General features: G+C 38.8%; 1 protein-coding gene across 4 annotated transcripts in view; it reads left to right on the top strand.

The window, feature by feature from the left end:
* l(2)gl (LLGL domain-containing protein l(2)gl) overlaps window positions 1–24,879 on the top strand; it is a 312,112-nt gene that overhangs the window by 166,102 nt on the left and 121,131 nt on the right. For all 4 annotated transcript variants that reach the window (XM_070084440.1, XM_070084441.1, XM_070084438.1 and 1 more), the window contains exons 3-5: window positions 4,974–5,058; window positions 5,557–5,672; window positions 19,426–19,569. In XM_070084440.1, the coding sequence (XP_069940541.1) occupies window positions 4,974–5,058; window positions 5,557–5,672; window positions 19,426–19,569 (345 nt within the window). The remainder of the gene's footprint in view (window positions 1–4,973; window positions 5,059–5,556; window positions 5,673–19,425; window positions 19,570–24,879) is intronic.

Here is a 24,879-nt window from a genome sequence, read left to right as displayed (position 1 = left end):
GTATGTAAAACTGTAATTAATCTCTCTAAAATGTATTTTTTTTAATATTTTTGGGTTTCTGGAACGGATTAATTGTACTATTTCCATTATTTCTCATGGGAAATATTGCTTCGAATTTTGGACTTTTTGAATTTAGAACTAGCTCCTGGAATGGATTAAGTTCGATTTTTGAGGTTCCACTGTATGATGCGAATTAGAGATATGATGCGAATTAGAGATATGATGCGAATTAGAGATATGATGCGAATTAGAGATATGATGCGAATTAGAGATATGAGAATTAGAGATATGATGAGAACTAGATGATGAGAACTAGATGACGAGAACTAGGCGACGAGAACTAGGCGATGAGAACTAGGCGACGAGAACTAGGCGATGAGAACTAGGCGATGAGAACTAGGCGACGAGAACTAGGCGACGAGAACTAGGCGACGAGAACTAGGCGACGAGAACTAGGCGACGAGAACTAGGCGACGAGAACTAGGCGACGAGAAATAGAGATGATGAGAATTAGAGAGAGAGAATGGATGAGAATGAGAAAGTGAGAGAGACTGAGAGTGCGATGGATTGTGTTGATGCAGTTGTGCCACTTTTAATCTTGAAATAGTATAGCACAGGTCAGCCATCACTAATCCAGCAATCAGTTATCCAGTTTCATCAGTAATCCGGCACTAATTTTGGCTAGCATAATTTCAGATTTCATCATTATACTGACTCAGAAATTGTGCTGATGGTTGTAAATCCACAGCAGCAAGCCAGTGGAGGAGTAAGCAGTGATGAAAATGAGGAAGATGTAGCAGTCTCTCTATTGATAGAGACTCTGCTACATCTTCCTACATGGATTAATTTTGGCCTGTGTAGGTTTCAATTTGCATTTTTTTTTTTTTTTGAAAGACTGGAAAAATTGAAAAGTAATGCTTTTCATGCTATAATTTCTGAGTGTCCCATTTGATTAGCTTCAACCCTTCTGCGCTGATTACTTGATAGCACAACATTTGACTGGATATTTTAGGATATTGGTTGCTCTGGTTCCTCTGAAAGATTTGAAATTTGGATATTAGTTTTCATATAATGACTTGTGAATTTCTCTTTATTATTCCAGCCACATACATTGAGGTATAGGAACTGGTTAGGGAATATAGGGATACCTTCCTTGGCTCGCACAATGACAGAAATATATTCATTTGTATTAATCTTTTATATCAGTACAGTGGACCCCCGCATAACGATTACCTCCGAATGCGACCAATTATGTAAGTGTATTTATGTAAGTGCGTTTGTATGTGTATGTTTGGGGGTCTGAAATGGACTAATCTACTTCACAATATTTCTTATGGGAACAAATTCGGTCAGTACTGGCACCTGAACATACTTCTGGAGTGAAAAAATATCGTTAACCGGGGGTCCACTGTACTATATTGTGGAAGCTGCAACTTATTGAATACACCAAGAAGCCCTTCAGTTACAAGTCACTTGAAGTCATTCTTGAGAACATGAGGAGGCCGCCACAATATAGAACACGTTGTCTGGCTGGAGCACCGGCCTTTGTCAGGTTCCTTCCCCCACCCCCTTGGCTTATCTGTGAATCTCCACTCCTCACAAGCATCCTCAAAAATGGCATCTTCTCATTTAAAGGATTTTTACTCAAATACATGGATATATTTAAGATTCATGTACTGCATTATGGTATGAACTCAGTATTGTGTTCATACAGTAATGCATATGAGATACAAAATTTGTATCTTGAGGAAATCACAGATTCAGACATACATAGTTGGTTTATTTAGCACTTGATATTTTAGACAAATTGTGTAAATAGTGATAATAATAATTAATTAAGCAGATATTTGTGGAAGAGAGATGGAAAAAATAAAATACAGAACTGATTAGACATAGTAATGGAACATGGGAGTTTGACAAAACTTTCTGTGAGTATTGATCAGGGTTTCTCAGAAGCTGGTGTATTGTCAAGAGAAGGTTGGTGGGTAGTGCTTTTGTGTGAGGGAGAGGCAGGGCCTGTTTTGCAATTGAATCTTGTTGGATGACTTATTTTAATTAATGTACAGTACAGTGGACCCCCGCATAACGATTACCTCCGAATGTGACCAATTATGTAAGTGTATTTATGTAAGTGCGTTTGTACGTGTATGTTTGGGGGTCTGAAATGGACTAATCTACTTCACAATATTTCTTATGGGAACAAATTCGGTCAGTACTGGCACCTGAATATACTTCTGGAGTGAAAAAATATCGTTAACCGGGGGTCCACTGTATTAATAATGCAGGAACTCTGCCTGGCATGATTGAGGGGATAGGGAGGGGGGATCCCCCCAGAAGGGCATGTGATTGATTGAATCATCACCCAAACACTTATCAGCCAGTAGTGTGATTTGAGCAGAGCTGCATGTGTGTACTGTACGGTGAAACCTTAATTTAATGGATTAATTGGGGGCCAGGAGGGGGGTGTTCATTAATGCTGATCATAATAATAATGAACAAGTCTGGGTTTAATGGACTTTGGTCATTGAATCCAAAACGAATTTACCCAGCTGACCATAAGATTAATGGACAATTCTGGATTTAACATACACTGTACATTATTTTGAAATGTTACCCAGCCACAGATTTTCTGTTAAACCTGAAATCTGTTAAACCAAGTTTTACTAGGTGTTAAAATTTAGGTAAAGGATAAAGTGCTTTTTTCCCTAAAATTTGCTTATCCCTATTTGTCAGTAGTATTTACCCGATATCCCATCCTATTTTTCTGTTTTACTATAGTATTTGCCTTCAATATACGTATTTCATTTTTTTTGGGTGAGGGAGGGGGCTTTTGCTTTTTCAGTAGTGTTATGCAGCAGCAGCAGCAGCAGCAGCAGCGGCCGCCGCCGCCGCCGCCGCCGCCGCCGCCGCCGCCGCCGCCGCCGCCGCCGCCGCCGCCGCCGCCGCCGCCGCCGCCGCCGCCGCCGCCGCCGCCGCCGCCGCCGCCGCCGCCGCCGCCGCCGCCGCCGCCGCCCGCCGCCGCCGCCGCCGCCGCCGCCGCCGCCGCCGCCGCCGCCGCCGCCGCCGCCGCCGCCGCCGCCGCCGCCGCCGCCGCCGCCGCCGCCGCCGCCGCTGCTGCTGCCGCTGCTGCTGCTGCTGCTCCCCCCTCACCCAAAAAAAATGAAATACGTATATTGAAGGCAAATACTAGAGTAAAACAGAAAAATAGGATGGGATATCGGGTAAATACTACTGACAAAACATTTGGAAAAATTAATAAAAATATCTGCTGGTGGTGGTAATACTAATATGTAATAATAATAATATTGTCAGCATGATAGTGTTTATACAGAGGTTGATGACATTTAGTTGTGAATGCAGAAAGCCCATATTTAAGTAGATCATTTTGGACAATATGGCAAGGGAGGAGACAGATTGCTGCTTGTTGCTGAGGGGGGTTGTTGTTGTGCCACTGTCATAACCTTTATTATTTTTTCAAGAAAAGATGGGTAGGCAGGAGTCACTTCTGTATATCACTAATTCTTAGATTTTACATTGATTGAATTTTTGCAGCTTATTGAATTATTATATTGTTGATGCAATAGAATGGAATTTGCATTTGATGGTAAAGTTTTTACAGAAGACCCCTGGTTTACGATATTTCATTCCAGAAGTATGTTCAGGTGCCAGTACTGAACGAATTTGTTCCCATAAGGTATATTGTGAATTAGATTAGTCAATTTCAGACCCACAAACATACACGTACAAACGCACTTACATAAATACACTTACATAATTGGTCGCATTGGGAGCTGATCATAAAGCAGGGGTCCACCGTACTTCGTTATTCTTTAACCCATAAACGGTCCAAACGTATATATACGTTCACTACCGTACTGCCCCAACTTTTTTGAGAAAAAAAAAAATTGTTGTTTTTTAATAGGAAAAAAAGAGCATATGGTACCCAGGCATCCCCAATTATTTTAATATGGTGCACAGTGAGTGCTCACAACCATTCTCACATGTCTAGGTGACTCAGGCTTATCATGGCAATGTTAAATGTAGGACACACCAAACTTATATATACGTTTGGGGCACTAGCGGTAAAAACATATATATACGTTTGGACCGTTTACGGGTTAATAGGAAAAAAGAGCATATGGGTTGGGCAAATGTTTTGCTAGTGGGATGAATTGTAAAGGACCTGCCTAGTATGGGCCAACAGGCCTGCTGCAGTGTTCCTTTTTTCTTATGTTCTTATGTACCCAGGCATCCCCAATTATTTTAATATGGTGCACAGTGAGTGCTCACACCCATTCTCACATGTCTAGGCGACTCAGGCTTATCATGGCAATGTTAAATGTAGGACACATAAAACGTATATATACGTTTGGGGCACTAGCGGTAAAAACGTATACTATATACTTTTGGACCATTCATGGGTTAAAGATACAGTTTAACCTCAAAATATGCTGGGTTACTCCCCTATAGATCCCTATGCATTCAGAATTAACGAGTGCCACTAAATTCTTTTCATGTGCCGGTAATAAATTTTATTTCAGATCTGGGCACTTTGCTTTTAATAAGCCATACAGTGTCACTGTTGCTTTTTCCTCATTCATATTGAAATTTGTAAGAACACACAGTTTATGAAGAAAAGAAATTTGGGTATGATATTGGAAATATAGTGAGGATATATTGAACAAAATCTTGTACATCTGCTGCTGGTTTTCAATTTATTATGGACAAACGTAAAACAAAATGGGCATTACAGTAATATACAAACATGATAAATGAAACTATTCGATGAAGTTCTTTCAGTAAAAGCTTTGGTTAATCAGAATACTTAAAAAAAACAAAAAATCATGTGACTGTAACAGTGAGCACAGGCAGGATATTGTTCATCACCAATTCATGATCTTTAGATTAGGCATAAAAGTTTTATAGATCCATTGTTAATGCACCATCCCAGTTCTTCCTTAACTTGTGTTCAGTTATGGCACACCAGGAGTAGAATTGTATGGTCAAAATGAAAACAGTGAATCAGCAATCAATCATCTCACTTTTCTACATGGACAGGTATGTTCCATAACATGACCTTCCTTTTTTCCAAGTGATTTACAATTCCTCTATGCAAAAATTGGTAAAAAAAATTTGTGTGACAGTTTTGATTTCCTGTTCTGTACCTTGTCCCTGTTAATAAATTTGAAATTACAATATTTGAAATGAAAATGCAAAGAAGCATCACATTTCTTTTTTTAAGTTTAATAGAAATTTACAGTGAAGTTTTGGCATGATATAATAATTAATATTTACTGCATTTGATATACAGTATGTTTTAAGCACTTCTACCATATAGTTCCTACTTACAAATCTTTTAATAAAAGGGGCAGATTTGCAACAAGGTAAAGTATTTCTTTAGTTTTAAGTATTTTTGACAATTTGCTATGATTGTCACATTGTAGAAAACAACATTTAACACTTAACAGTACAGTACATAAACTTGTTAAATAAGAGTGTGATTTATTTTGTGTGTAATAACCTTTCCCTGTGTGGTTGTGTGCGCTCTGTGAACAGTGTCGTCTAGTCTCACTGTGTGAGGACAACAGTCTCCACTTATGGCAGCTAAAGCAACTAGGAGACTCTGGTGGTATGCAACTTGTTCAAGCTAACTCTACATCCCTTGAGGGAAAGTAAGTTACAGCATATTGTTTCATAGTATGCTAAGGAAAAATATCCCATTTGATATAGATAAATATTGAAAAGTTTATTGTCTTAATTATTTATGATGCCATTAAAAGATAATTTAGTAATGTACGTACTGCAGTACTATTTAAAGGATTTCAGAAATATTGGACAAAATCGACCAAAAACAATTCTGTAAATGGCCTTGTCCGTTTACAGAATTGTCTGTTTTCATTATGATCCTTGCAAAACAGTCTCATTAAACAGGTTTGCAGGACAGTCTGCATTACCGGACACACACACCCTTTCTGTTGATCAGTTAAAAACTGTACAGTAATTTTTATCAGCACATTGTTTAATCTTTTAAAAGTGGAAAATGTGAAGGTACAGTATGTAATTTAAAAGGAATATCATAATTTAGAAAAGAAAAATACCATTACAGATAGATTTAAAATAATGTTGCTCTTTTTTAATCATGTAAATATATTTGTGTTACCAGTATAAGAATCAAACAAAGCATCAGAATCTATTGCACATTTTAGTGAAATAAAATGTCAAAAGTAAAAGGTGTTTTTGTTTTTTTTAACACATTGGCCATTTCCCACTTAGGCAGGGTGACCCAGAAAGAAAGAAAAGCACTTTCACCATCACTCGTACATAATAACTGTCTTTGCAGAGGCATTCAGATATGACAGTTTAGAAGTCCCTCCAAACTGCCAATATCCCTAGCCCCTCCTGAAAGTGCAGGCATTGTACTCCCCATTTCCAGGACTCGAGTCTGGCTAACCGGTTTTCCTGAGTCCCTTTACAAAATATTACCCTGCTCACACTCCAATAGCTCGTCAGGTCCCAAAAACCATTCATCTCCATTCACTGCTATCTAACATGCTCATGCATGCTTGCTGGAAGTCCAAACCCCTCACCCCACAAAACCTCCTTTACCCTCCTCCCTTCAACGTTTTTGAGAATGACCCCCTGCCCTGCCTTCTTTCCCCTACAGATTTATACGCTCTCCAAGTCATTCTACTTTTATCTATTCTCTCTTAATGACCAAACCACCTTAACAACCCCTCTGACTAATACTTTTAGGTGTATTACCTTAAAAAAATTGCCTTTTTTAAATTCAAGGACAGTACATACAGTCAAATCCTGGAATTTGCATGTTTTGTAATCTACATCATTTGGTTGTACTGTACAATTTTTTTTCCTGAAGAGCAGTTCATGAATAGCTTTGATTATTTGCAGATTTTCTTGGTGCCAATTGCCTTTTTTTTATTTTCTTGGTTGATAACTCCAAAATTGAGAACTAACCATTGAATTTTATTTGGAATGGATTCATTCTTTGTTGAATACCAGTATTCAACAGATTAGAGCAATATTTAACCCTTAAACGGTCCAAACGTATATATACGTTTTTTCAACATCTGAAAGTATGTAAAAAAAATGTAATCTTTTTTGTTTTACATTTGAAAACGTGTAAAAAAACTTTTATCTACATTATTTTTTTTTTTTACATTTGAAAATATGTAAAAAAAAGTAATCTACTTTCGTAGCACTACGAATTTGAACGTCGATTTGTTTGGACCGTTTAAGGGTTAAAGATATACCATGTATAAAAAGTTGTTTAACCCTCTCAGGGTTTCCGACGTACTAGTACGGCTTGTGCACCAGGGTTATTGACGTACTAGAATGCCTAAATTCTAGTGCCTTCAAATCTAGTGAGAGAAAGCTGGTAGGCCTACATATGAAAAAATGGGTCTATGTGGTCAGTGTGCACAGTATAAAAAAATCCTGCAGCACACAGTGCATAATGAGAAAAAAAAACTGACCGTGTTTTTGGTTTAAAACACCGACTTTGCAGTGTATTTTCGTATGGTATTTATGGTTGTATTCTAGTTTTCCTGGTCTCATTTTATAGAATGGAAGATATATTACAGAAATTGAGATGATTTTGATTGGTTTCATAATGAAAAGTACCTTGAAATTGAGCTCAAAGTAGCAGAAATGTTAAATTTTTACCAAATTTCAAAAGTAAACAAATCATGCCAAGCATCCAATACACATCAACTGGTGAATCTGATATTCTTTCACAAGTGCACCAATATTATTTATACCATTTCTACACTAATGCAGTAGTCTGCATAACAGTAAAACTTCTGTTTTTTGCGAGAATAAAAATTCAAAGTGGAAAGCAAAAGAGATGTAAGAGGGGCCTGAGGACATGACTAATGAACAGAGAAAATGTTATTTTAGTGCCAGGAATGTCTGTCTTCTTTATTCTGGACCCTATTTGGAAATTTGCATTTTCTGAAATTTGTGTGAAATTGGCAAAATTGCCAATTTCTGACCACTTAATTGGATATTTGAAATCGGTAAATGGGTGGTTTCTTGTACTCATTCGATAGAAAAAATGGAGTTCTAGTGAAATAGATATGATTTTTGTCGACTAGTACACTGAAATTGGCCGAAAACAGGGCTCAAAGTGAGTGAAATCGCCGATGCGTCACCATCGTCGAGACTGCTAACTTTGCGAGAGCATAATTCCGTAAGTTTTCCATCAAATTTCATACTTTTGGTGTCATTATCATCGGGAAAAGATTCTCTAACATTTCATAAGAAAAGATATTTTTTTTTTTTCCGAAAAATTTTCGACCCTGAGAACGAGTTTAGGAGAGGGCCTCTCGACCCTGAAAGGGTTAAAATACATGGACAAGCAAATTTTCCTATTTTCTGCAATTTCAGGATTCATGTCAGCTCTAGGAACCTAACCCCCTATGAATTATATGGCTGTACTGCATTAAATGTATCCCTGTAAATTTGGAAGGCTGATAGGGACATGAAATTTCATTATGAGAACTGCAAATATTTACTAGTATATTCATCACATCTCTTTATCACTTCTTTAATGACCTTTTCTTATGACTTGCATATATAACCCTAATACAGTACAGTGAATAACAAAAAAAGGCACAATACCGTGACTGGAACGATACACAAATAACCCGCACATAGAAGAGAGGAGCTTACGACGACGTTTTGGTCCGACTTGGACCATTTACAATGTCACACTAACCAGAAGTGGAGCAGGACGGCTATATATAGGCAGGAAGAGGTAGTGGTGGTAGTAGTAATAGTAGTAGTGGTAGTAGTAGTAGTAGTGGTAGTAGTGGGGAACTAAGGAGGAGCCAGTCAAATATATAGAAAGGGGAGGACTGCAAGGGAGCTAGGTGCCCATAGAGGGAGAGCAAGTGCACAGAGGTGGGGAGAAGGGGAAGTGATGAAATAAATAATGAAGGAACAGAAACACGCGACAGAAGAAAGACAAAAAAGGAAAGAGGAAAGGGGAAGAGGGAGAAGAAGAAAAAATGAGGAATCAGGTTAAGTCACGGGTGTTCTGAAGTTTGGAGCATTTTACAAAGTAGTGGGAGAGGAAGGCATCTACAGAGACGAAGCCAGGACTAAGATTCATACAAGGAAAGTTGTGTATTAGAGAGGATTCAACAAGACGGCGACTGTTAAAGTTGGAAGTAGGGAAGACAGTTTTAGCAGAAGACCAGTCTATAGGATGGCTGTGATCTCTGATGTGACAGAAAAGAGCATTGTTAGTGTCGGCAAGCCTAACACTATTTTTGTGCTCCCTAAGTCTGTCAGAAAGAGATCGGCCAGTTTCTCCAAAGTATTGAAGAGTACAGGAGGAGCAAGAAATAGAGTAGACACCAGAAACATCTGTAGAGGGAGGAGAGGTATGAACGAGATTAGTGCGAGGAGTGTTAGTCTGGCGGAAAGTAAGCTTGATGTCTAAGGGACTCTGCCTTCTCACGAGCTAAACGTAATTTCTTCTCTCCCAAACTCTCTACTCCTGGGAACTCTCCTGTCCTCTGCCTTCCCTACATTTCCGGTCTTTCTAATCTCAACAATTCTCTCCGTCCCTTAGACATCGAGCTTACTTTCCGCCAGACTAACACTCTTCGCACTAATCTCGTTCATACCTCTCCTCCCTCTACAGATGTTCCTGGTGTCTACTCTATTTCTTGCTCCTCCTGTCCTCTTCAATACTTTGGAGAAACTGGTCAATCTCTTTTTGACAAACTTAGGGAGTACAATGCTCTTTTCTGTCACGTCAGAGATCACAGCCATCCTATAGATTGGTCTTCTGCTAAAACTGTCTTCCCTACTTCCAACTTTAACAGTCGCCGTCTTGTTGAATCCTCTCTAATACACAACTTTCCTTGTATGAATCTTAGTCCTGGCTTTGTCTCTGTAGATGCCTTCCTCTCCCACTACATTGTAAAATGCCCCAAACTTCAGAACACCCGTGACTTAACCTAATTCCTCATTTTTTCTTCTTCTCCCTCTTCCTCTTTCCTTTTTTGTCTTTCTTTTGTTGCGTGTTTGTTCCTTCATTATTTATTTCATCACTTCCCCTTCCCCCCACCTCTGTGCACTTGCTCTCCCTCTGTGGGCACCTAGCTCCCTTGCAGTGCTCCCCTTTCTTTATATTTGACTGGCTCCTCCTCCTCAGTTTCCTCCTCCTGCCGCTGCTGCTGCTGCTGCTGCTGCTGCTGCCACCGCCGAAGCCGCCGCCGAAGCCGCCGCCGCCGCTGCCGCCGCCGCATATAGCCGTCCTGCTCCGCTTCTGGTTAGCATGACTTTGTAAATGGTCCAAACCGGACTGAAACATCGTCGTAAGCTCCTCTCTTCTATGTGCGGGTTATTTGTGTACAGTACAGTGCACTGTATTTATTTAACATTTATTGTTGAGAGCTGGTTAATAGACATGTTACTTTATATATTTGACCTAACTCAAAATGGGGAGTATAAATTTAAATTTCTTGACTGCTACTTTTAACGGTATTTAAGAAATAGAGCACTCTTAACCCTTTGACTGTCGAAGGGCCAAATCCTGAAGTTGCTTCTGGTGTCGCAAAATATTCGAAAAAAAAACAAATTATTTTTTCTTATGAAATGATAGAGAATCTTTTCCCGATTGTAAAGACACCAAAAAAACGAAATTTGATGGAAAACTGACGGAATTACGCTCTCGCGAAGTTAGCGACTTCGGCGATATTTAAAAATCGGCAATTTCGCCCACTTTGAGCCCTATTTTCGGCTAATTCCGTTATTCCAGTCAACCAAACTCATAACTATTTCTTCAGAACTCCATTTTTTCTATCGATTGAGTACAAGAAACTGCCCATTTACCGATTTCAACTACCCAATAACATGGTCAGAAATTTGCAATTTGGCCAATTTCACGAAAATTAAAAAATATGACAATTTCAAAATAAGGTCCAGAATGAACAATGCAGACATTCCTGGCTCTAAAATAACATTTTCTTTGTTCATCAGTCATGTCTCCAGGTCCCTGTGATATTACTCTTGCTTTTTATTTTGAAATTTTATTCAAACAAAAAATAGAAGATTTACTGTTATGCAGACTACTGCAATACTGTAATAATTGTAAAAATTACATCAACCCATTCATGACTGCGTATTAGAATGGCTATTTGGACATTTATTGGACAATGACATCATTTGTTCACTTTTGAACATCGGCAAAAATCAAACATTTCCTGTACTTTGTGCTCCATTTCCAGGTTCTTTTTATAGTAAAATTAATCAAAATCACCTCCATTTCTATAATATAGTTTCCATTCTATCAAATGAGACCAAGAAAACGAGAATACAACCACAAATACTATACGAAAATAGACCACAAAGTCGGCATTTTAATTAAAAAAAACGGTCGGAGTTTTTTTTTTCTCATTATGCACTGCGTGCTCCAGGATTTTTTTTATGTGGTGCACACTGACCACACAGACCCATTCTCTCACATGTGGGCCTACTAGCTTTCTCCTGCCTGATTTGAAGCCGCTAGAATTTATGAGTAGATATACGTCAAACACGGTACCTCGCAAACGTATATATACGGCCGCGACAGTCAAAGGGTTAAACAAATTCTTTTAGGTTCCTTTATATTATACGTACCATATAGGAATGGTTTATAGATTGTGCTGGTGCAAAAATTAGTTCCAATTCATTGCATGTTTTGAAAAAAGCAGTGTGTGTCTAGTGGCCAGTATTAATTTAATCTGATTCTGCAGTACTGTGCTATAAATATGAATACAGTGAAACCTAAATTTTTTTTTTTTTTATTCACACATCAGCCGATTCCCACCAGGGCAGGGTGGCCCAGAAAAGAAAAACTTTCATCATCATTCACTCCATCACTGTCTTGCCAAAAGGGTGCTTTACACTACAGTTTATAAAACTGCAACATTAACACCACTCCTTCAGAGTGCAGACACTGTACTTCCCATCTCCAGGATTCAAGTCCGGCCTGCCGGTTTCCCTGAATCCCTTCATAAATGTTACTTTGCTCACACTCCAACAGCACGTCAAGTATTAAAAACCATTTGTCTACATTCACTCCTCTCAAATATGCTTGTGCATGCATGCTAGACGTCCAAGCCCGTCGCACACAAAATCTCCTTTACCCCCTCCCTCCAACCTTTCCTAGGCCGACCCCTACCCCGCCTTCCCTCCATACAGATTTATACACTCTTGAAGTCATTCTGTTTCGTTCCATTCTCTCTACATGTCCGAACCACCTCAACAGCCCTTCCTCAGCCATCTGGACAACAGTTTTGGCAATCCCGCACCTCCTCCTAACTTAAAACTGCGAATTCTCTGCATTATATTCACACCACACATTACCCTCAGACATGACATCTCCACTGCCTCCAGCCTTCTCCTCGCTGCAACATTCATCACCCATGCTTCACAACCATATAAGAGCGTTGGTAAAACTATGCTCTCATACATTCCCCTCTTTGCTTCCAAGGACAAAGTTCTTTGTCTCCACAGACTCCTAAGTGCACTGCTAACCCTTTTCCCCTCATCAATTCTATGATTCACTTCATCTTTCATAGACCCATCTGCTGACACGTCCACTCCCAAATATCTGAATACATTCACCTCCTCCATACTCTCTCCTTCCAGTCTGATATCCATTCTTTCATCACCTAATCTTTTTGTTATCCTCATAACCTTACTCTTTCCTATATTCACTTTTAATTTTCTTCTTTTACATACCCTACCAAACTTATCCACCAACCTCTGCATCTTCTTTTCAGAATCTCCCAAGAGCACAGTGTCATCAGCAAAAAGCAACTGTGACAACTCCCACTTTGTGTTTGATTCTTTATCTGTTGACTCCACACCTCTTGCCAAGATCCCCACATTCACTTCTCTTACAACCCCATCTATAAATATATTGAACAACCACAGTGACATCACACATCCTTGTCTAAGGCCTACTTTTACTGGGAAATAATCTCCCTCTGTTCTACATATTCTAACATGAGCCTCACTATCCTCGTAAAAACTCTGCACTGCTTTCAGTAGTAACCTACCTCGTATGCCATACACCTGCAACATCTACCACATTGCCCCCTATCCACTGTCATATGCCTTTTCCAAATCCATAAATGCCACAAAAACCTCTTTAGCCTTATCTAAATACTGTTCACCTATATGTTTCACTGTAAACACTTGGTCTACACACCCCCTACCTTTCCTAAAGACTCCTTGTTCATCTGCTATCCTACTCTCTGTCTTACTCTTAATTCTTTCAATAACTCTACCATACACTTTACCAGGTATACTCAACAGACTTATTCCCCTATAATTTTTGTACTCTCTTTTGTCCTCTTTGGCTTTATACAAAGGAACTATGCATGCTCTCTGCCAATCCCTAGGTTTCTTATCTTCTTCCATACATATATTAAATAATAGCACCAACCACTCCAAAACTATATCCCCACCTTCTTTTAACATTTCTATCTTTATCCCATCAATCCCAGCTGCCTTACCCCCTTTCATTCTACCCACTGCCTCACAAACTTCCCCCACACTCACAGCTGGCTCTTTCTCACTCCTACAAGATGTTATTCCTCCTTGCCCTATACACGAAATCACAGCTTCCCAATCTTCATCAGCATTTAACAGTTCCTCAAAATATTCCCTTCATCTTCCCGATGTCTCTAACTCTCCATTTAATAACTCTCCTCTCCTATTTTTCACTGACACATTCATTTGTTCCCTAGGCTTCCTCAACTTGTTAATCTCACTCCAAAACTTTTTCTTATTTTCAACAAAATTTGTTGATAACATTTCACCCACTCTCTCATTTGCTCTGTTTTTACATTGCTTCACCACTCTCTTAACCTCTCTTTTTCTCTCCATATTCTATTTTGTAAAAACCTCTCATATGTTAACCTTTTCTCCCTTACTACTCTCTTTACATCATCATTCCACTATTCACTATTCTTCCCTCCTGCACCCACTTTCCTGTAACCACAAATTTCTGCTGAACACACTAACACTATATTTTTAAACCTACCCCGTACATCTTTGACCCCATTGCCTATACTCTCACTAGCCTATCTATCCTCCAATAGTTGTTTATATCTTACCCTAACTCCCTTCTCTTTTAGTTTATAAACCTTACCTCTCTCTTACTTGTTGCTTCTATTTTCCTTGTATCCCATCTACCGTTTACTCTCACTGTAGCTACAGCTAAAAAGTGATCTGATATATCTGTGGCCCCTCTATAAACATGTACATCCTGAAATCTACTCAGCAGTCTTTTATCTACCAATATGTAGTCCAACAAACTACTGTCATTGTGCCCTACATCATATCTTGCATACTTATCCTCTTTCTTAAAATGTGTATTACCTACAACTAAACCCCTTTCTATACAAGGTTCAATCAAAGGGCTCCCATTATCATTTACAACTGGCACCCCAAACTTGCCTACCACACCCTCTAAATGTTTCTCCTACTTAAGCATTTATGTCCCCTACCACAACTACTCTCTCACTTGGTTCAAAGGTTCCTATACATTCACTAAACATCTCCCAAAATCTCTCTCCTCTGCACTCCTCTCTTCTCCTGGTGCATACATGCTTATTATGACCCACTTTTTGCATCCAACCCTTATTTTAATCTACACAATCCTTGAATTTACACATTTATATTCCCTCTTCTCCTTCCATAACTGATCCTTCAACATTATTGCTACCCCTTCCTTAGCTCTAACTCTCTGATACTCCTGACTGAATCCCATTTATTTCTCCCCACCGAAGGTCCCCTACCCCCTTCAGCTTTGTTTCACTTAAGGCCAGGGCATCCAACTTTTTTTCATTCATAACTTCAGCAATCATCTCTTTCTTGTCATCCGCACTACATCCACACACATTCAAGCATTCCAGTTTTCTAAAGTTTTTCTTCTCTTTTTTAGTAAATGTCTACAGGAGAAGGGGTTACTAGCCCATTGCTCCCGGCATTTTAGTGGCCTCATACGACACGCATGGCTTATGGAGGAAAGATTCTTTTCCACTTCCCCATGGACAAATTTAATGGATTAATAGTGGGGAGGGGTGTCTGTTAATGCTGATTGTCCATTAAGTTTTAAATGATGAGATTGTTTTCACATGACTAATGATAATGGACAATTCAAAATCAATTTAACCAGTGGATCATAACAGTAACAGATACATAATTCAGGATTTAACAAACTTTGTCTGTTGTTTCCAAATATTGTTTGGTCAAATTTTGTTTGTTAAATCTTAAATCTGTGTAGTTAAATCAAAGTTTTACTGTAGTTCCTGGAATTTGTGAATGTTCAGTTGCAGTTTTATAATTACTGTACATCACTAAATACAAATTTCCAATGTCTGTTATTTCATTGTTTAAAAGAGCTAATGTAGTAATTCAGTTAATGCACAGTAATAGCAAGATCTTTTGGTGACTGGAGGTTTAAACCTTGTTGAATCCTGCTACTTTTGCCCATCTGGACACAACACCAATGTGTAATACAGCTTCATACCTATGAAATTATTTAAATATTAGATAAAAGGTATCAATAAAATGCTGTGTGTCTAATGATGATAAAGAAAATCTGGTGGTAAAATACTAATGATACATAAATATGATAGTACGTATTTATTAGGCCTAAAAGATGACTGACCTCTTTTTTTTTTTTTAAGTTATATGCTGTGGAAATATAGGTAGTAAGTTGGAAGACAGCATCTGCCAATGGAGGTACTAGCGTCCTGCCATATGAGTATAAAACAGAAGCCTGTAATTGTTTTACATGATGGTAGGATTGATGGTGTCTTTTCTTCTGTCTCGCAAACATGGAAGGTTTCAGGTACGTCTGCTTACACTTATGCCACACTATACGTACATGTACAAGCATATACAGTGGTCCCTCATTAATAGTCGGATTCGATAGTCATCTTTTTTGGAAATCGTCGCGTTATTTTAGTCCAATCACTGGCTCGCAAATGGTCGGTTGACTCGCTAATTGTTGTTCGTCCTGGACACGTACTCACGGCTCTGAGCCACGTTGGCCTCCCTTCCCAGCCAGTGTGCCATTGTGTACCAGTGAGCGACGGTCCCCTCATTTGTTCACACGAAATACAGTGGTCCCTCATTTTTCGTAATTAATCCGTTCCTGGAGGAGCTACTATAAACAAAATTTACGATTTGCGAATCAATTTTCCCCTTAAGAAATAATGTAAATACAATTAATCCGTTTCTGACACTCAGAAGTATTAAAACAAAAAAATTTTTTACATGAAATATACATGTAGTACATAAACAATACAATGGGAAATGATGAATGAAACATTAACAGCATAACACTTACCTTTATTGGAGATTCTTCTTAGTGTATGGGAGACTGGAGGAGGAGAGAGATTGGATTGTTTACAGTTTGGAAGGGGAATCCCCTTCCAGCAACACCTCAGGTACCAATTGCTTCTCTGGGGTTGCTTCTCTTCTCTGTTTCTTAATGCCACTAGGACCACCTTGAGAGTCACTCTAGTCTTGTCTCGCAAAGTAACTGTGGAGAGAGCTCTGTTTCTGGCGTCTCTTTAACACTTCCCTAAAATGGTATAAGACTTTGTCACTGTACATATTTCTCACCTTCTTTACCACAGGCTTGGCACTAGGAGCTTTCTTTGGAGCCATGGTAGCTTATTTAGTACTTGCAAGCACTAAAATGAGTGGAATATTATGAAATATTTCGTAGGAGCACTTGAGGGGACCTTCACTCACTGGTAAACAATGCCAGACTGGCTGGGTAGGGAGGCCTCCCCGGCTCACACCGTGCGTAAGCGTCCTGGATGAACTACTATTCGCGAGTCAACCTATGAAAAGCGAGTCCATGTTTATAAGAAAATACCCCTATGATTGGCGAAATTTACGATTGCTGAGAACTACGAAAAGCGAGGGACCACTGTATTTCATAATACATATTCCATTCATTTTAGTGCTTGCAAGTGCTAAATAAGCTACCATGGCTCCAAAGAAAGCTCCTAGTGCCAAGCCTTTGGTAAAGAAGGTGAGAAATACGATTGAATTTAAGAAAAACATCATTGAGCAATATGAAAGTGGCGTACGTGTGACTGAACTGGCCAGGATGTATAACAAATCCTGTACAACCATATCTTCCATCGTGGCCAAGAAAAAGGAAATCAAGGAAGCTGTTGTTGCAAAGGGGGTAAATATGCTGACAAAAATGAGAGCACCAGTACTCGAAGAGGTTGTGAAGTTATTATTGGTGTGGATAAACGAGAAACAATTAGCAAGAGATGGTCTTACGACATCGATTATTTGTGAAAAGGCTAGGCAGTTGCATGACGATCTGGGAAAGAAATTGCCTGCAACGAGTACTGATATTTGTGAATTTAAGGCCAGCAAAGGTTGGTTTGAGAGATTTAAGAACCGTAGTGGCATACACAGTGTGATAAGGCATGGTGAGGCTGCCAATTTGGACAAAATTGCACCTACAAAATTCATAAGTGAATTCAAGGAGTACTTAGAGGCTGAAGGACTGAAACCTGAACAAGTGTTCAGTTGTGACGAAACAGGCCTCTTTTGGAAGAAAATGCCAAAGAGGACCTACATTACTCAGGAGGAAAAGGGACTGCCAGGACACAAGCCTATGAAAGACAGGCTGACGCTCATGTTCTGTGCTAATGCTAGTGGGGATTTCAAAGTGAAGCCGTTACTAGTGTACCATTCTGAAAAATCCCAGTGTTCAAAAAAAAAAAAAAATGTTATGAAGAGTAAATTGTGTGTGTTTTGGAGATCTAATAATAAGACATGGGTCACAAGGGAAATTTTCGTCGAGTGGTTCAATGAAGTGTTTGGCCCTAAGTGTGAAGAATTACCTCCTGGAAAAGAAATTGGATCTCAGGGGCCTCCTAGTAATGGACAATGCACCTGCTCATCCTCCAAACTTGGATGACCTAATTCTGCAGGAGTTTGGGTTCATCACAGTAAAGTTCTTGCCCCCAAATACCACTCCTCTCCTCCAGCCCATGGACCAGCAGGTCATTTCAGACTTTAAAAAACTCTACACCAAAGCAATGTTTCAAAGGTGCTTTAATGTGACCTCAGACACTCACTTGACCCTAAGAGAGTTTTGGAAAGAACACTTCAGTATCCTCCATTGCATAAGCCTTATAGGTATGGCTTGGGAGGGAGCGACTACCAGGACTTTGAACTCTACTTGGAGAAAATTGTGGCTAGATTATGTCCACAAGAGGGATTTTGAAAGGTTTGTGGCTGACCCTGATGAGCCTATATCAGTTGTGAACTCTGTTGTGGCATTGGGGAGTTCCATGGGGTTGGATGTGAGTTTGGAGGATGTGGAAGAGTTGGTGGAGGACCACAATGAAGAGCTCACCACTGAGGAGCTGCAAGAGCTTCAGCAGGAACAGCAACAGATCACAGCTCAGAATCTTGCTACAGAGGAGGAGGAAGAGAGATGGAAGAAGGTGCCTTCTTCAGAAATTAAGGAGATTTTTGAAATGTGGGGTAGGATGGAAAGATTTATGGAGAAACATCACCCTGAGAAGGATGTTGCAAGCCATATCGGCAACTTGTATAGTGACAGAGTCTTGGCCCATTTTAGGGAAGTTTTAAAGAGTCGCCAGAAACAGAGCTCTCTGGACACTTTTTTTGCGAGATAGTACTCCAGTGTCTCTCAAGCTGGTCCTAGTGGCATTAAGAAACAGAGAAGAAAAGGACTTTGTACCTAAGGTGTTGATGGAAGGGGATTCCCCTTCCAAATAGTAACTAATCCAATCTCTCTCCTCCTCCAGTCTTCCATACACCAAGAAGAATCGCCAATAAAGGTAAGTGTTATGCTGTTAATGTTTCATTCATCATGTCCCATTGTATTGTTTATGTACTACATCTATATTTCATGTAAAAAAAATTTTGTTTTAATACTTCTGGGTGTCAGGAACGGGTTAATTGTATTTACATTATTTCTTATGGGGAAAATTGATTCGATAATAGTCTTTTTCGATAATCGTCGCACTTCCAGGAACGGATTAACGACGATAAATGAGGGACCACTGTATATACATGCCCCTCTGGGTTTTCTTCTATTTCTTTTCTAGTTCTTGTTCTTGTTTATTTTCTCTTATTTCCATGGGGAAGTGGAATAGAATTCTTCCTCCGTAAGCCATGTGTGTAGTAAAAGGCAACTAAAATGCCAGAAGCAAGGGGCTAGTAACCCCTTCTCTTGTACACATTACTAAATTTAAAACGAGAACTTCGTTTTTCTTTTTAGGTCACCCTGCCTTGGTGGGATATGGCCAGTTTGTTGAAAGAAGAATGCTGTGGAATGTGTGTGTAAGAGCTTTGAATATGATGGCTTTTCTCTCATTTCAGGCTCAAGAAGATCAGTGTAGTTGTAGCAGACAGCAAATGTGAGCACTTAATGGTGGGAACTGAAGGGGGCAACATATATCTTCTTAACCTGTCAACGTTTGCTATGTCTGATAATATCATTTACCAGGATGTTGTCATGCAGAAGTAAGTATTTTTTTTTTTTTGTTATATTACATTGGCATGTTCATATGCATGATTTCTCAAAAGGTTTCTTAATCCTAAGGCTGTGTTTGCATCTTCTGCCAAGTTTGCCATTTCTTAATCAAGCTGCATAGCAAATCCTCGTTTAATGCTGATTAATGTATGTAGGCTTAACACTTTTTGTGATTATATTAACCCCCTCACTGTCAGTATCTCTGAAATTTAAGTGCTGATGGTTTTGGAAAGTATAAAAAAAAATTGAAATAATAGAGAATCTCTTTCTGAAGATAAGAGAGAGTGAAAGGGTTAATAATAAACAACTTATTGTTCACAGAAGTTTGATCCCATCATCTCTTATCCAGCACATGTGGCAAGAAGCTTGTCTTCATTTGCAGGTCTGGAAAGGTGTCATGCAGTCCATTGAATTTGTACACACATTCATACTACAGTTTTTTCTATCCCATGTTCACTGTGCCAGTCATTAGATTATTCCAGAATTTATTGATGTTATTAATAGAATTCACATTATTAAATGTCTTTAGATGGTATTTATCTATGACCAGTTTAAAAAAAATAGTAATCTTACACATAAGGACCTCATTAACCCTTTCGGGGTTTCCGATGTACTAGTACGGCTTATGCACCAGGGTTATTGACGTACTAGTATGCCTAAATTCTAGCGCCTTCAAATCTAGTGAGAGAAAGCTGGTAGGCCTACATATGAAAGAATGGGTTTATGTGGTCAGTGTGCACAGTATAAAAAAAAATCCTGCAGCACACAGTGCATAATGAGAAAAAAACCTCCAACCACGTTTTTGGTTTAACAGCGACTTTGCAATGTATTTTCGTATGGTATTTATGGTTGTATTTTAGTTTTCCTGGTCTCATTTTATAGAATGGAAGACATATTACAGAAATTGAGATGATTTTGATTGGTTTCATAATGAAAAGTACCTTGAAATTGAGTTCAGAGCAGCAGCAAGTTTCGATTTTTACCAAAGTTCAAAAGTAAACAAATCATGCCAAGCGTCCAATACACGTCAACTGGTGAGTCTGATATTCTTTCACAAGTTCGCTGATATTATACCATTTCTACACCATTTCTATACTAATGCAGTAGTCTGCATAACAGTAAATCTTCTATTTTTTGTGAGAATAAAAATTCGAAGTGGAAAGCAAAAGAGATGTAAGAGGGGCCTAGGGATGTGACTAATGAACAGAGAAAATGTGATTTTAGTGCCAGGAATGTCTGTCTTGTTTATTCTGGACCCTATTTGGAAATTTGCATTTTCTGAAATTTGTGTGAAATTGGCAAAATTGCCAATTTCTGACCACTTTATTGGATACTCGAAATCAGTTAATGGGTGGTTTCTTGTACTTATTCGATAGGAAAAAATGGAGTTCTAGTGAAATAGATATGATTTTTGTCGACTAGTACACTGGAATTGGCCGAAAATAGGGCTCAAAGTGGGCGAAATTGCCGATGCATCAAGATCGTAGAGACTGCTAACTTTGCGAGAGCATAATTCCGTAAGTTTTCCATCAAATTTCATGCCTTTGGTGTCATTATGATCAGAAAAAGATTCTCTATCATTTCATAAGAAAAAATAATTTTTTTTTTCTGAAAAATTTTCGATCCTGAAAACAAGTTTAGGAGAGGGCCTCTTGACCCTGAAAGGGTTAATGGCCTCTTTAACATCATGATCAGTTGGCTGAATTAACCCTTTCAGGGTCCAGAGGCAAAATTTCGAAGTGCGCACCAGGGTCCAAGAATTCTCAAAAAACAATTTTGTTAGTTTTTCTTATGAAATGATAGAGAATCTTTTTCTGAAGGTAATAAAACAAAAACTACGAAATTTGATGGAAAACTGACGAAATTATGCTCTCGCGAATACTGATGTGTCGGCGATATTTATGCATTGGCAATTTTGCCGACTTTGACTCCCATTGTAGGCCAATTACATTATTCCAGTCAACCAAATTCTTAGCTATTTCACTAGTATTACTTCTGTTCTATCGATTGAGCACAAGAAATTGCCAAGTCAACTGTTTCAACAACAAAATAAAGTGACCGGAAATTGGTAATTTGGCCAATTTAACGCAGAGTTCAAAATATTCCAATTTCAAAATAGGGTTCAGAATAAACAATGCAGGCATTCCTGGCACTAAACTAACATTTCCTCTGTTCATTAGTTACGTTTTCAGGCTTTACAAATGAATTCCATTTCAATTTTTTATTCACATAATGAATTTGGATTCAAACCAAAAAATAGAAGATTTACTGTTATGCAATACTGTAATAATTGTATAAATAATATCACCACATTTATGAATGTATATTAGACCCACCAGCTGTCATGTATTAGACTTGAGGTCATTTGTTTACTCTTGAACATTGGCAAAAATTTAACATTCCTGCTACTTTGAGCTCAGTTTCAAGCCATTTCCAGTACTAAAACCAATCAAAATCATCTTTATTTCTGTAGTATATCTTCCATTCTATCAAATGAGACCAAGAAATTGCAAATACACCTATAAAAAACATATGAAAAAACATTGCAAAGTCGCTGTTTTAATCGAAAATTATGGTCTGTTTTTTTTCTCTCATTATGCACTGTGTGCTGCAGGATTTGTTTTATGTATTCTCTCATATCTAGGCCCAAATTTACTGCTCACAGCTTATCAAGTGAGCTGAGCTCATGGCGTAGATAGATCTACGGCACGGACCCTGAAAGGGTTAAAGGTGCAGCATTCATGGGAAGAAATACATCCCTGTTGCATGGTAAATGAATTAATTGGGAGAGGGTGGCATGACATTATCACATAGAAAGAGAAATACTACTTGGCACGACATTGCCTAGCAATAACAGTGACTTAAACAACCTCACTACTAGTAAGCTCTAGTTCACATAATTTTATTTGATTCTCATTAACCACAGTAATAGTGATTGTGGAATTATATTCTTAGTCGTGAGAGTACCTTCTGCGTTGGTGGATACGAGGGTTCATAATTCCTCTGAAGTGACTTTATACCTTGCCATCTACTCTAATTTACTAACTGGTGTTACTTGGCAACCCTCTCCAGTACATCACAATCTCATCAACCTTGTAATTTTGAAAAAGAAAGATAGAATATGGCCTGAAAGATGTATATTTGAATATTTTTTACCTTACTGTCCTTGTCCTTACTTAGGCATCACCAACAAACTTTTTGTTATTCTATTAAGGTTATGCCTAGCGTTGTTTCTTAACCAGAGCATTATTTGTGGTAAACTCAGTCATGCCTAAAGGATTGGCAAATTTCTATACTGCAGCCTTAAGTTCCTTGCTATGTTTCTCCACATTTGTTATGAGTTGCTGTGAAGATTATATGTACATACAACCTGTTATAAATTTTTAAATTCAGGAAACATTAATTTTTTCCAAGTAACATTCCCTGGACGTATTGTCCTTTCTGCAGGCAGCAAACCTACAAAGATCCTTTTTTGTTTTTCTTTTATTTTTATATTGAAATATACATTTAATGGGTTTTAAAAGTTTACCTACTTCTGCAGATTGGCCTTGGGCTAGATTTGTCTGGAGCTTGCCTGGTTAATCAGATTGTTGCTGTTGGTGGCCCATTGGCCCACATATCCATCACAACCTGGTTGATCTGGTACTTAGCAGAGGTTCTTGTCAAGTTTCCTTGTGAAGACTTCTACACTTGTCCCAGCAGTGTTTATGAAATTCTCTGGTAGAATGATGAATAGTCTGGGCCTGCAGGTGTTGATACAGTGTTCTCTTATTGTGTCCATGACACCCCTTCTTTCCACTAGGTTTATTTTGCATTTCCTCCCAATAACTTTAGTATTTTATGGTAATGTGTGTAGGTATAGGACCAAGCCCTAAGTACCTTCATGTATATATTTTCATGCATCTCCCTCTGCTGCTCCAGAGAGTACATATTCAGGACCTTGAGGCTTTCCCAGTAATTTAATAGCTCTGTTGGATTTTATTTTATTTTTATTATCACACCGGCCGATTCCCACCAAGGCAGGGTGGCCCGAAAAAGAAAAACTTTCACCATCATTCACTCCATCACTGTCTTGCCAGAAGGGTGCTTTACACTACAGTTTTTAAACTGCAACATTAACACCCCTCCTTCAGAGTGCAGGCACTGTACTTCCCATCTCCAGGACTCAAGTCCGGCCTGCCGGTTTCCCTGAATCCCTTCATAAATGTTACTTTGCTCACACTCCAACAGCACGTCAAGTATTAAAAACCATTTGTCTCCATTCACTCCTATCAAACACGCTCACGCATGCCTGCTGGAAGTCCAAGCCCCTCGCACACAAAACCTCCTTTACCCCCTCCCTCCAACCCTTCCTAGGCCGACCCCTACCCCGCCTTCCTTCCACTACAGACTGATATACTCTTGAAGTCATTCTGTTTCGCTCCATTCTCTCTACATGTCCGAACCACCTCAACAACCCTTCCTCAGCCCTCTGGACAACAGTTTTGGTAATCCCGCACCTCCTCCTAACTTCCAAACTACGAATTCTCTGCATTATATTCACACCACACATTGCTCTCAGACATGACATCTCCACTGCCTCCAGCCTTCTCCTCGCTGCAACATTCATCACCCACGCTTCACACCCATATAAGAGCGTTGGTAAAACTATACTCTCATACATTCCCCTCTTTGCCTCCAAGGACAAAGTTCTTTGTCTCCACAGACTCCTAAGTGCACCACTCACTCTTTTTCCCTCATCAATTCTATGATTCACCTCATCTTTCATAGACCCATCCGCTGACACGTCCACTCCCAAATATCTGAATACGTTCACCTCCTCCATATTTATAGTGTCATATATGACTTTTGTATCTCATCCAAATATAATCTCTCTCCTGCCTTGAATGGTGCTGTCAAAACTGAAGAGTACTCTGAGCAAGAGACAAGTGTTTTGAATAGTTTCACCATTGGCATTATTTTCCTAGTTTTGAAAGTTCTTGATGTCCACTCCATCATTTTTCCTCACTTGTGACATTTACCTTATTGTGTTCTTTAAAAGATAGGTCAACTGATATTATTACACCAAGGTTGTTCACATGCTCCTATCATTTTGTGCTGTTCTGTTTCCAGTATTAGATTTTCTTTCTAACATAGAAACATCACCCTTTTTTGTTTAGTCTTTTCACACAGTGATAGGCTTACTAGTATTTCATTACACTTTGACATTATTGAAACAAAAAATTAATTTTTTTTTTAAAGCATACATTTTTTACTTGAAAGCCTTGCAATAACAAATGATCAAAAAAAACAAACTTGTT

Source organism: Cherax quadricarinatus, chromosome 13, assembly GCF_038502225.1.
Source record: "Cherax quadricarinatus isolate ZL_2023a chromosome 13, ASM3850222v1, whole genome shotgun sequence".
Lineage (NCBI taxonomy): Eukaryota > Metazoa > Arthropoda > Malacostraca > Decapoda > Parastacidae > Cherax > Cherax quadricarinatus.
Note: the sequence above shows the minus strand (reverse complement) of the source record. Positions and strands in the feature narration are given on the sequence as shown.